Source organism: Danio aesculapii, chromosome 11 (genome assembly GCF_903798145.1).
Source record: "Danio aesculapii chromosome 11, fDanAes4.1, whole genome shotgun sequence".
Lineage (NCBI taxonomy): Eukaryota > Metazoa > Chordata > Actinopteri > Cypriniformes > Danionidae > Danio > Danio aesculapii.
Genome location: NC_079445.1, coordinates 32,021,106 through 32,035,422, shown reverse-complemented (window position 1 = coordinate 32,035,422; position 14,317 = coordinate 32,021,106). Strand labels below are relative to the sequence as shown.

The 14,317-nt window shown below is 35.6% G+C and overlaps 1 protein-coding gene across 2 annotated transcripts in view; it reads right to left on the bottom strand.

The window, feature by feature from the left end:
• The window catches only part of diaph3 (diaphanous-related formin 3), a 475,404-nt gene extending 465,615 nt beyond the window's left edge, over window positions 1-9,789 (bottom strand). For both annotated transcript variants that reach the window (XM_056468166.1, XM_056468167.1), the window contains exon 1: window positions 9,288-9,789. In XM_056468166.1, the coding sequence (XP_056324141.1) occupies window positions 9,288-9,428 (141 nt within the window). In that variant the 5' untranslated portion in view covers window positions 9,429-9,789. The remainder of the gene's footprint in view (window positions 1-9,287) is intronic.
• Window positions 9,790-14,317: the final 4,528 nt, after the last annotated feature.

Here is a 14,317-nt window from a genome sequence, read left to right as displayed (position 1 = left end):
CTCCAGCAGTCCAAATGAAGAGCAGAAAAGAGGAGGCAGGAGGCTGTCAGAACAGCATGAGAATGAAAGCTCCCTGTAAAATCCATCTAGTTGTTTTGGCTCTGGATGCGATACGGCAAATATAAAAGATGAATATATCTCGGTTTGAAAATACATTCCTCCTTTTCACCTTAAATTTCCTTAATTTTTCATCTTCAAGTACATTCTGCAAGTCTGAAATAGGAAAATCAAAAATGGCTATGAGGAGCATTTGGATGCCCCTCTCAGCAATGTTCCCTTGTTGGTGCTTACTAACAAACTGCAACAAAATACTTTTCTATCTCATACGGTTTTGCTTCATCTCACTTCCCTACTGAAGACAGATGGGGGAGCTGAACGTTTAGCCCAGGACAATGCTTTCTGAAGAGTAGCCCAGAATGTCACCTGACAAACTTGAACACCTGCTCTGGCAAGTCTACCTACTCCTCTAAATTGAGCGGTCTATGACTCAACCACAGCAACAAGCTGTAGTTAAAATAAATTTCAGTAACATTTGAAATTTTGAACTTGCGGTGCACCTCCACATGGCAGACTAAACGTGCAATTATTCATCTGTCACTCTGCGAGAAAGCATTAAAAAAACTTCTTCATTTGATTTAAGAAAACAGACAAAGCAACTCTGACAACTGACAAACTTTGTGATGAGGCTCATATTTAAATCACTCAAAATAAACAAATAAGTACATTAAAACTGTATCAACATTTTTACTTAACTTTAAACTGATGTATCAAAACGGTTTCCTACTTGTTTCCAATGCAGATACTTTTGACAAACATGTCTATTTTCTGTCATTTAATTCCAATTACCAGAGAGTTGATGAAATCATCAGGATCTGCAAAAATCTAATGTTTAACACCCATTTCTACCCAGAGTTCTAACCAGGTCTAGAAAATTTGATCACATCACCCCAATTTTATCCTCCTTACACTGGCTGCCTGTTAAGTTTCGTATTGAATTTAAAATATTGCTTCTTACATATAAAGCTCTAAATAATCTAGCTCCTGCTTATCTAACCAATCTTCTGTCTCGCTACAATCCAACTCGCTCTTTAAGATCTCAAAACTCAGGACTTCTGGTAGTACCTAGAATAGCAAAGTCGAGTAAAGGAGGTCGAGCCTTCTCATTTATAGCTCCTAAACTCTGGAATAGCCTTCCTGATAACGTCCGAGGCTCAGACACACTCTCCCAATTCAAAACTAGATTAAAGACCTATCTGTTCAGTAAAGCATACACTTAGTGCACCACTTAGGGGGCTTCCACACAGGTTATGCATCTTGCTGATATACACTGTGAACATCAGCTACGCTAATTATTTTCTTTATTCTCCATTTCCACCTGGGGATACTCTTCCCGAGGCCCTCAGACTATGCAGAGTCACTGATTCGATCCAAGACCAACGACGAGATGATCCCAAGGTTTCCATATCCTGGACCTGGCCGAATCCTGAACAACTACTGCGATGGTCATGGAAGAGTGGAGAACATGAGACTGTTTCCTATGACGCTCCAGAGACAGACGAGTCTTCGCTGAGGCCAGCTTCCAGCCTCCGCCACTGAGACTGCAGCTCTGCACAAGACGTTTGGCCAGCGGAGAAATTAAAATGGTCGTGCCCAACTGAGCCTGGTTTCTCTCAAGGTTTTTTTTTTCTTCACTTCCGCCTTTAGTGAAGTTTTTTTTCCCTCTCCGCTGTCGCCACTGGCTTGCATGGTTCAGGATCTGTAGAGCTGCGCATCGTTGGATTTGCTCTTCAATATTTGGACTCTCAGTAGTGATTATTAAACCACACTGAACTGAGCTAAACTGAACTGAACTTAAACACTACAAACTGAACTACACTGTTCCTATTTACTGTGACCTTTTATGTGAAGCTGCTTTGACACAATCTACATTGTATAAGCGCTATACAAATAAAGGTGAATTGAATTGAATTGAATTGAATTTCATAGTCCATTTACTACATTTTGCAAAAAAATATAAGGTCATATAAGAAAATGCAATGAGTGAAAGAAGCATTCACTGAAAACAAAAAGAAATAAAAAAAGCTTAACTTTGACAACTTAAAATTAAGGCAACCAGCTTCAGGACATTTGAGTTTATTAAACTTAAATCAAGTCAAGTGCATTGCTTAATATAATGTAATATTATATAATATTATATTATGTAATTTATATATATATATATATATATATATATATATATATATATATATATATATATATATATATATATATATATATATATATAACTACTGTTAGGTTACTCTAACCTCAGTGTTCTTGATCAGATATATGCAACTCGTACTACATCAGGCTGAGTTAGGGATGCATGCTCAAATGTTCTAAGATACAAGACTTGAATGGAGGCTTTCTTTTTGTGATGTTATTCTGACACCTAGTGGCTTATACAGATTTTACTCTACACAGTTTTTTCTAAAGTGAAAAATATGTCTAAAAACAATAGGTACAGTCTACAAAGATACATAGTGAAAACATTTACTAGCTTAATATAATAGTACAATATCATCTCTTATAAAAACTAAATTGTAATTGAAAAGAAAATAAGGGAATAGTAAATTCGTTAGTGACAATAATAAAAGAACATGAACCCTGAGGAACATTTTGAACCAAGTGAAACCACAGTAATTATGTAATTGATCTCATTTAAGCTGGATTGATTAATAAATACTAAGCTTAATCATTTTACTTGAAGGCACATTATCCTTCCCTTAAACAATATCTGCAACATGATTCTGGAGGCATGTTGCTCCATTGTGGGGGGAAAACAAAGACATAAACCCAACTAATGCTGAATTCAAGAACTATAAATATATGCATCAAAATAAGAAGTGTTCATGTGATTTTTGAAACTCCTTTTAACAAATCAATTGTGGAGAGAGGTGCATGAATACCCTGTAAAGATATTGCAGATCCTGTTTGATTTTTGCACAAGCCTATACATACTTGGTGACCCCTGTCCCTTAAGCCACATGAATAAAGCTGAATCAAAGTGGATACGGAGCTGTATCATGCTGGGCAGACAGGTGATTGCTAAAAACTGAAAATCTTCCAGTAGACCTCCGAACTTCAAGTGGATCTCAGAGTTGGGGCGAGTTGCAGCTTTTGAAAAACTCTCCTACAGTTTCCATATTTATATTTTAGCATCGATACCGCAAGGTGTGTATTCACAATAGTCACATCTCAGTATGTTGCAATGTTGAGTTGCAGCATTAAGGATTGTACAGTGTTATTTTAAATTACATTTGACTACTGTTTGATTTCGCAAAACCAAAACTTATTTCACTTTTATCTTTGCTCATGTCAGGGCTGGACAATTAATCGATAAAGTATTCGAAATTCAGGACATTCAGCCCTATAATCGATCTAATTTTTCCAGGTCAATTTTTTCAATTACTTTCCCTACCGTGTGTGGAGTCACGTGACCCCGCTTCATCCAGGCTAATTTATACTTATTATAATATGATTTATACTTATTATATTATTTTGACATTATACTTCTGCCAAGCGCACGCTTGCATGTACGGTCTGGCGCAGCCTTCGCATACTCGCACACCTCTCAACAAAATTTAACTCTCCTACAGTTTCCATGGAAGGTTTGGAGGGATTTCTGAATTTGTGCGACCCACAATGCTTGAAAACATGTAACGAGAAAAATTAATAATTGAAGCTTTGATATTAGCAACCCCCTTCCCCTTTGTGTTTTGGTTTACTTACAATTAATAAGTAACGTCATATTAAATTGAGTATTTATTTATTTTGTTTTGTTCTGCTTTTATGTTGATATTCTGCATTATATATTAATTATATTTATATATAATATATTGAATAATAATTTTTCGCTCTTACAAAGAAAAGTAAGTACAAGCAAGCCCAAACAATGGATGATTTTTTTAAAGATTTAACAAGCACATGATGCAGTAGCACATGTAATTATCTTCTCCACACATTCAGTCAGTGGTCACTAAAAATAGATTTTAAATCCCACCAAGTTACAAATAAAAGCACCAGGAACAACAGGCTGAGGACAATACAGTCTCTTCCTGGAACACAGGAAACATGGAGTGATGCAAAAGCAGATTGAGCACAGTCTGTGACTTGTCAAGTCAATCCACTATAGGACTTAAAAGTCTGTCTGTGAGCTCTCTGTAGTCTGAACTGTTCATTACAAGTGCAGCTGGAACAAACCACTATGGGAAAACTACAGTAAAGATGGGTCTCTAACAGTCACTGCATTCCACACATTCTGACAGAAGACCTCGTTCTGATAAAAGAAGTACATGTGTGCCTTGAACTGTGTGACTCAGCCAGGGTGTGTTGATGAAAACTTCTCAGAACTGTCAAACAAACACCACACATCTGTTAAGAGTAAAACAAGTGCCTTTTTCATTTAAAAAATGTGGAAAGGAGGTGGTATTTATGTAAATGAAAATAACATATAATCCTGCTTTAGCTAACATTTACTGTCTTTTATCAAATTAAACCAGATAAAATCAAAAACTTCATATGCAAAACCTACATATGTTTTCTGCTTTGGACTAGGGCTGCACATTATATCATTTTAGCATCGATACCGCAAGGTGTGTATTCGCAATAGTCACATCTCAGTTTGTTGCAATGTTGAGTTGCAGCATTAAGGATTGTACAGTGTTATTTTAAATTACATTTGACTACTGTTTGATTTCGCAAAACCAAAAAGCACAACTTATTTCACTTTTATCTTTGCTCATGTCAGGGCTGGACGATTAATCGATAAAGTATTCGAAATTCAGGACATTCAGCCCCTATAATCGATCTAATTTTTCCAGGTCAATTTTTTCAATTACTTTCCCTACCGTGTGTGGAGTCACGTGACCCCGCTTCATCCAGGCTAATTTATACTTATTATAATATGATTTATACTTATATTATTTTGACATTATACTACTGCCAAGCGCACGCTTGCATGTACGGTCTGGCGCAGCCTTCACATACTCGCACACCTCTCAACAAAATTTAACTACACGTCACAACAACACATAGCACAAGCCTTATGATTGGTCGGTTTGATATCAGTGGCATGGGTGGGCAGCTCGGAGGGCCACATTTTAGGCAATGTGTGTTCAGTTGTTCAGCATTGATGTTCAATAAATAATCATAGACAGTAGATAGTGTGCCTTTGCTTCAATTATTTTAAAATCAAATAATGCACCCTACATTCAAAAATCTCTCGCTTGTAATATGTGATCATACTTACTGAAAACTTGTCAGTGTAGTATGAGGGAAAAACATTAAATAAATCAGTAAAATAATCATTTATTAATCATAGAGTTAAAATGTTTCCAGTTAAAATGAGCTAGGTCAAGCTCATGTTATTTGTTCATGCTTGCAATTTGTTTGATTCTCTGCGCTACAAGATTATTCCATTCAATCTAAATGAATGGTTTCATTCCAAGTAGTGCTATTCAACTCATCTGCTGAAATTGTATTTATATTGCAGCAAAATTAAACATCGCAATGTCCGATTTCTCCAATATCTTGCAGCCAGACTATGGACGTACCAAACTTCTAAACAATTCTGCTGAGCTAATGAAAACCTGAAGCTTTGTGTGCACAAAACAAGCAGACCAGGAATGCTGAAAATCTAGGTCTCTCACCAAACTAATTTTGATGCAGTTTGACTAAAATACGAACTCAACAAATGAAGCAAAGGCATCTACACAAACCAAAACCAGACATTCTTGCTGCTGGTTTGACTACTTTACACATTTTATACTACAAGTTCTTTACTAAAAAAAAATTGTAGTACTTTAAGCTTTGTGGCGAGATTTAAATTATAAGTCTTTTTTGTTTTGTCTCTCTTTTAAACGGATTCAGTTCGAAAAGTAATTTTTGTGAATTCTAATTTTTTTTCTGGTTTGTATAAAAATAAATAAACAGAGATCTGAACTAGGCAGAATATCTTGAACCCGATTATCGTCCAATCGGGTTCAAGATGTTCTGTGGTTTGGAAAAGTCAAGGTTTTAAAACTGAAAAAAAATAGTCTGTGATACATATACTGTTCCTAAGGTAAATGTAAGGTTTGGGGGGGGCAATTAGGAAAAGGGTTGTACAATTAGGAAACATCTGAAAAACAAATCGCCTATTATGTGCCAACATCCAAGCATGCTATTGACCTGAACAGTGCAGCTTATTTTATATCCGAAAAAGAAAGATATCCAAAGGTGTCTTTTTCAAGTTGTAAAAAATCTGTATTTTTTAAACCAATGAAGATAGCATAAGTTTCTTTCAGCGGAAGTGTTTCTTAAAATTAAATATATTGGGCTCAATGAGAAAAAAAGCCTTTTTTACCCAGACGTTTAAAAATGAAATATTTGGAGCAGTAGTCACAATACATTCATACCATCAAAATTTTATACCGGCCCGTGCCTAATCTGAGCAACAAGTGTGAATGCACCATAAGAGAGTAAGACTCCTTTAAAATATCTAGCCGATCTTACCCTCTGAATGATATATCGCTGCTGTTATATTTTAAGAAGGTCTTGGCATTAAACTGTTTGTAAAACTCCAACCTACAGTAATCCATGTGGTGATATTTACAGACGTCAAAGCCCATTATTTGATTTTGGCACACAGTCATTCGTCAGAGCGGGTGGCCATTCAGAAAATCTACTGTTCCAAAACCAGCACTAAAGCAAAACTGGATTATTCGGTCTTATCCCTGAGCTATTTTTATCCTTTGATTAAGCATTGGCATCAACCAAGTTAATAACATTGAAAGAGGGGTTCAATGTGTGTGGGTGTTTTTTTTATCCGTCTGTCTCTCTGGTGTCTGTTTAAACACAACAACAACAACAAAATCTTGGTTGCCTACAAGATCCATCCATACAAAAACTGAAGTCTCTGAACTGTCTTTAATTTGTAAAATGTACATTTGATTGTTAAAGAGACGGCAGAAGGAAGATGCAGCACACATAACCTATATGTTAACATACAGTGCAGATGAGGGGTATTTACAATAACATTGAGATTCTTGTACGATACCAGGCTATTTTAGCCTACAAAATGGAGAAATTAAATATTAATTTGAATATGAATTAAATATTAATTTGATACCATCACATTTACAATGTTATTTACAAAGGTTTTAATATTGACAACTCACCATCACAAAAAAAATATAGACAAGAACTAACTTCTTATTCATATAGAACGGAGTAACGTTATGATAAAAATATTTTCATATTTCATCTGATAAGAGATCGATGTTTATATCTGTTTAGACGTTTTTCCTTATGTGTGATATACAAAATATCTTGATGGAAATTAGTATATTCTATCAATAAATCACTATATTTCATTTCAGCATCAATATCATGATGTGTGTATCCGCAATAGGCATAGATATGCAATGTTGAGTTGACTTTGCAGTGTATTTTTTACATTTACAAAACCATAAAGCACGCACTGCTTATTTCACTTTTATCTTGACTTTATTGCAATCATCTAAGCTTGTAATTTGTGTGTTACTTTTTATGGATGACCCACTCCCCTACAGAATCACCCCAAATCAAAATTAAGACATTTGATAACACTTCTCATTAATAACTAGCTGCTTATTAGCATGCATGTTATTGAGATATTGGCTGCTTATTAGTACTTATAACTAGGCCCACACAGAATCTGTATGCACATAAATCCGTAGATGTCTAGTCCATTGAGTCTAATTATTTACTTGTGTAAATGTGTGTAAATTTATATTTATTTATTCAGTTTTTAAATTAATTTAATTAATATTAATGACTAATATGAAAATGTTTGTATGCTTTATTTACAATAGAGTTTGTAAAGTAATATTTTCTGTCATTTAGTAAATGTATTATATGTGAGAATTGCTTTGTTTACCAAAAAAAATTTATCTAATTGTATTTTGCTTTGTAAACATAAAATAAAAATAAAAAAATATTATTTATTTAGTATATAACGTTTTTAGTTACGATACTCCCAAAAATCATTCCAGACAAATCTGCTGATTTTTTACTAAATTCTGCGCAGAAATATCGAAATATCTACAGTACTGTCTGGCTGTACTTATAACCAACATATTCTATATGATCTTATTCTACATCCCTAATCCAATACCTAAACTACCTTGATATCTATTTGATAAGGAGCATATTTGGAGTTTATTAAAGCAAATGTCATATTAATGGTTTGCTAATAGAGAGAATTGAACCTTTAAATAAAGTGTGACTATAAATTCTTGGTAAAAGTGATTCAATCATTTAATGATATTGTATAGATAAAGTATATCGCAATATATATCCCAGAAAAATGTATTTGCGATATTAGATTTTTCCAATGTCGTGAAAATCATACGGTATTGTCAATATTCATAATAATTATCAAACACTGCTGACCGATACAGTGACAGCCAACACATACATACAGTGCTCAGCATATATAAGTACACCCCTCACAACTTTTTTTTAACTCATATTTTTATTAGAAAGCTATACAATTTTATATTTGTGCATATACATTAGATTAGTCAGTACTGAAGCCAAATCTGGAGCTTATCTGACAAATATAAAGATGTTCTGTGACTAAAATATTATTTTAATAACTATATCTGTTTAATAAATCTGTTTTGTTTAAATGCACCAATATTCACTGTGAAATGGATAAAAATAATCATCTTCAGAATGGAGTGTACTCAATTATGCTGAGCACTGTATATTGTGAGATATTGAAAGCAAACCCCTGCACTAAGAGATAGTTACCCTTAACATAAAGTAATTCATTCATAAGAAATCCTTGACTCAAAAACTGGTAGGTGGGCTTGTATGTTGGCTTTATATTCACACACTCGTTCAGAGACAGCTTGTGACATGCTCCCTATATAGTTTACCATGGTAATAACTTTGAATATTCAGTCTGAAGTCACATGCAGGTATGACTTCAAAACAACATTAGCACTATTTAACTGTCTGTGAACAATGTTGTACTTTGATGGTTGCTAATATGATCTCCCTATTTAGAATACTTTTCTCAAATTATATTATTAAGGAGAAAGTCCGAATGTATGAAAATAAAACCAACTTTACCTAAATGGTTTGTACCACTAATGTCACCAAACAACCAGTGATTCAAAGCTAACGTTGGAGGCCTGTCAGAATCAGTGTCCGTGTGGAAACAAACTAATAACCAGACATAACAACCAAAGAAATGCACATCCATACGTGTAACTTACAAATTTAGGCTTCTTCTCTCCGTCATCCCCACTTGAACCGCCCTGAGATGACACTCCGGCTCCAAATCCTTTCTTGCGGTTAAATTTATTCTCCCTTCCTTGATTCGAGCCTTCATATCTTGGTTGGCGGTAGTTGTCCATATTGAGGTGAAGCTATAAAACTATCTCTACAAAGTTTCCGTGTTTAATGGCTCATTGTGTCTCCGAGATTGCCCGTTGAAAGAGACAAGCGCGAGCGCGGATTAAGCTGACTCTCGCGGGTGAACTTGCACGAGAAGCGCCCCTTGACAGTAAGTTAAGTTAGTTGTTGTCTAATAAATCGGCTAACGACGGTAATCCAATTGCCAGCTCCTTAGATGTCACTAACACCTTTTTTCAAACCGTACATTGATGTAAATGTTAAAAAAAAACACTCCTGTGATGCAAAATGCCAGTATCAGAAAAGCGTGTATGCTGTCCGTGTTGGTAAAAACAAGAGCAGAAATGAAATAGGTAGAAAGGTTATGACGAATGACAAGCAAACAAAAACTCCCGCCTTGGAACAGCCAATGAAAGCGTCCTTCTTCTTCTTCTCTTGGTTAATGGCGGATTGCGAACAGGTTTTAGGTGTATTCCGCCATCTACTGTGCAGGAGAGTAACATCACGTCATATTCTGTTAGTTAAATTTGTTTCATTAAGATGTTTAATACTGCTTTCCTAGTGTTTATTATTCATTCTCTTTCTCCTTCTGTTCCCAAAATCGACCCTTAAATTCCACTCCCTTTCTGCCTACTGGACTTCATCTTTTAATTCTTGTCTTTCCATCTTATCTACACTGTAAAATGACCTTCATTCGTTCATTTTCCTTCGGCTTAGTTCCTTTATTCATCAGGGGTCACCACAGCAGAATGAACCGCCAACTATTCCAGCTTATGTTTTACGCAGCAGATGCCCTTCCAGCTGCAACCCAGTACAGGGAAACACTTATACACTACGGCCAATTTAGTTTATTCAAATCACATAGCTTTATAACTATACCTGTCTGTTTGAACTGTGGGGAAACCCACGCCAACACAGGGAGAACATGCAAACTCCATACAGAAATGCTAACTGGCCCAGCCAGGACTCGAACCAGCAACCTTTTTGCTGTGAGGTGACAATGCTAACCACTGAGCCACCGTGTTGCCCTTATATCTAATGATATAAAATGCTTTGGTTGTTAAATTTGAATTAATATTTTAAAACCGATTAAATTTTCAAAATTTCACTTTATCAGTTTTACACAGTATTTAAATATAATATGTCTATTTATCAGTAATGCGATCTAAAAAATTATCAACAAAAAAAAACTTCAGCTCGTTTATTTTCAATAATTTGTACTAAAAAACAATATATATATGTGACTATAAACTTACAGTAGGTGTCAGTATTTGACTAACTATTTCGCCTTTACTACACTTTATAGACTTTTTTGTATAGTTTATATTACATGAAATCATTTAAATGATTTAAATAATCACTTTTTTGCAGAAGTGGATTTTTTTATTCAACATTAATAGATATTAAATAAATTCCTCTATTAATCAAATTATTTTAAGTACATTACATTAAGTTTCAACATGGTATTTAATCTTAACACGTCTTCCAACTAAATACACATAACTTTTCTATTAAATTGTGATTATATATGCTTTTTACTAATTATTTTTTGTCTGATAAATAACAAATTTATACCAGGAGTCCTAACCTTAACCCACTGTAAATCTCAAACTTTCTAAAACTTTACTCATCCTGTTTCATTTTTTGTTTTTCTTTTTAAATACAATAATTCAATCAAATTAAAATAAGGAATATGTCCATATGTCCCCTACTGGACTCCACTACTTGATTTATGTTCTCTGTACAAGCAGATAACATTTCCACAGCAGCTCTAAACTGAGACCAAATCACAACTGGCACATGCATTAATTAAGTGAACAAATGTGTGACATAAATAAAGAAATCAAACGCATTCTGGCTAATAAAACAGAACACATGCATGCTGTTTTTCGTCCTCTGTCTCCCTCTACTGCACATTTTCATCAAAGCACTTTGTTCTCTCACTGTAAACCCTGGTTGCCTTACATTTTAAAGCTGAATCAAATTAACCTTATGAGAGTCCATTGAACTTATATGATGTTAAACCGAGAGCTTGCGTAATTTATAAATTAAGTTATAACATGATTAACTTAGTTAAATAAGCTACAATGAACCAAAAACATATGCTGTCATAACTAATTGATCATATATTCTCTACAGTGCTTAGTTACACTTGGTTTTTCTCTCTCACACACACACACACACACACACACACACACGTTTGTTTTTCTGAATTGTGGGCACATTCCATAGGTTTCCATTGTTTTAAGGCTGTACAAACCATATATTTTATTGTCCTTTACAGGAAACTGAGTGCAGTTTTACTTTCTGGGGGAAAAGAAGTCATCAAAAAATGCCTTCATCATCAATCTCTTTGTACCAGTGTTATTACACATTTATGGCCTGATATGTCACAGTACACACACAATAATGTGAATATTAGCAATGTTAATTACATTAAAAGAATAATAATAAAACAATCTATTATACACTGGTCACACTTTATTTTAAGATACAATTCTCGCTGTTAACAAACTATTAACCTAGGACTTTTAGCTCAATAAACTACTAATTACCTGCTTATTAATAAACAGTAAGGTAGTACTTTGGTTTAGCTATTAGATTAGGGACATAGAATAAGATCATACTTTAGAAGTACTAACAAACAGCAAATATCTTAATAACATGCAGGTAATAAGCCACTTAAACTAAAGTGAACATAAAAAGATTTGTGCTACTTGTTCAAACTACTTATTTAAAATGAGCTCAATCAACACAATTCTTGAGCCTTTTGGGGGGCACAACTTAATTGTTGCAACCCAGGCTCATTCTAATTATGTACCTCTATATACATTTCTGTAGAACACCAAATACATCCTAGGAGCTACATTTTTATTTAGCAGTTTTTGTTTTCATGAATTCACCAGAGGCGGATGTGTACACTTTTTTAGATCTTAGGCCCCTTTTACACTGTTTACATATTCAGAGACTGGATTCAGGCCTCCATTATGAGAAAAGTAATCAGATATAAATCTGATATGTGACAACGCGACTATCATGTAAACAGGCAGATTGGATTTATTGAGGCATTCCGTTTTGTATATCATTAAACTTGCGACAATGTGGTACTTCTCTGCGGTTTAATAACGTAGAAGGAAGAGCGTGTGTGAAGACGCTGACGCGGTAAACAACAACAACAACAGAAGAAACATGGAGGAAAGTGATCAGTCGCCACAATTTGCTCCCACCAGACCTGAGATCTCTCTCATACCTACAAATTCCTCTGAATGGTGGAGGACACTATAAACCATAGGCGCAAGCTGTGATGACAGCCCTTTCCCCTCCTCCTCAAAATCATTATGAAGTTGGATGAACTTCACATAGTTTTCAGAGCTAAAAGCAAGATAATTTTTTCCATCATGGCTAGTGTGGCACAGATGCTAGAAGCCATCTTTAGCGCATGCGCAACGCCGTTAATTGTGTGTAAACGGGGTCTTAAATCAGATATGGGTCAAAATTAAAAGGACATGTAAACGGACAGGCAAAAAAAAAATCAGATATATGCAACAAATCGGAATTGGGCATCAAGACCTTACAGTGTAAACGGGGCCTTAAATTTTTCTTGTGAGTGTCATTTGCGCCAGCTGTTCTCACGTAAATCCACCAGAGGCCACTGTTGCCTGACTGTCTGACTGACCAACCCACGCCCCATTCCTAAACCCAATCGATAGAGGGTGCGCGCGATGTGTCTGAATAGCTTAGGCAAGAGTGGGGGGTTGGGCGACAGAGCAGGGAGGGATGCGGTGGACAGGGGTCTGCAACGTAATTTGAGGAACAGGCGGGACGCACGATTTCAGGGAGATTACCATTCGTTTGCGGGCAACTTCTGGGAGACTTGGGATGTCTGCCGTTCTTATGATCAACTCTGCTCTGTCTCAAGACATCCAACCTACCTAAGACTGTATGTAGCGAGCCACTGGACAAACAGCAGGGAGGCGGTCAGCTGGTAAGCGCGAAAAGGAACGCCGTCACAACGCCCCGTAGCGTTCATTTTAAAGATGAAATGCAGCCACACAATGCATTGTTACCAATATGCATATTGTGCAATCTACTGCAATCTGCAAGACAGTTCATACTGAATAAACACATTTGACTCCCATGAACAGCACATTTATTGACCATTCAGCAGATAGCATCCTATCTCTGTACAAGCAATATAGATTCTGTTAGCATATACTCTTTCTATGGTACAATGATCATTTACACAAATATACACAATTTAAAATATAAACTTGTTCCAAAGTACAACATATACTGTGTTTTATCTTTTTTATATATATATGTGTATTTATTTATTTCACGACATAGTGTTTCATTGAGGCAGTCCACGCGCTTCAGTTTCTATGGAGAGTGGACGGCGCACAGGCAACAGTAAAGCGGGCTCAATCAGCACAAACCGAAACGGTGACATGGAAGAGGATTTTTTTTTCATATTCAGGATGACCTACAGTACAGCTGGGCTGGATAAAACTCTTTGGATCATGCACTATCAGGCCTTTCTTTATGCATTGACCGTGATTGTCGGTTTATTGAAGTTCATTGCTCTGCTACGGTGCTGTTTGCTCCACTCAACGCAACACCGTATTGTTATTGTTGTTTGTATGGCACATTTAAAACAGTCTTGAATCATGTGCACTTGAAAAAAAATGTCCATTGTGCAAAACATTATCTCCTCCACACCGATCCCAAGTGCATAATGTAGTGATCAAATCAAAAGTGTATGAGCACACACTCTCATTCGAACACGTTCATAAGACAACATGCTTGTACACATGCACGAACATTTCTCTCTTTCACACATGCACGCATACTATAGCAAGCTGTTTTAGCATTTAATGCACCCAGTTTCATG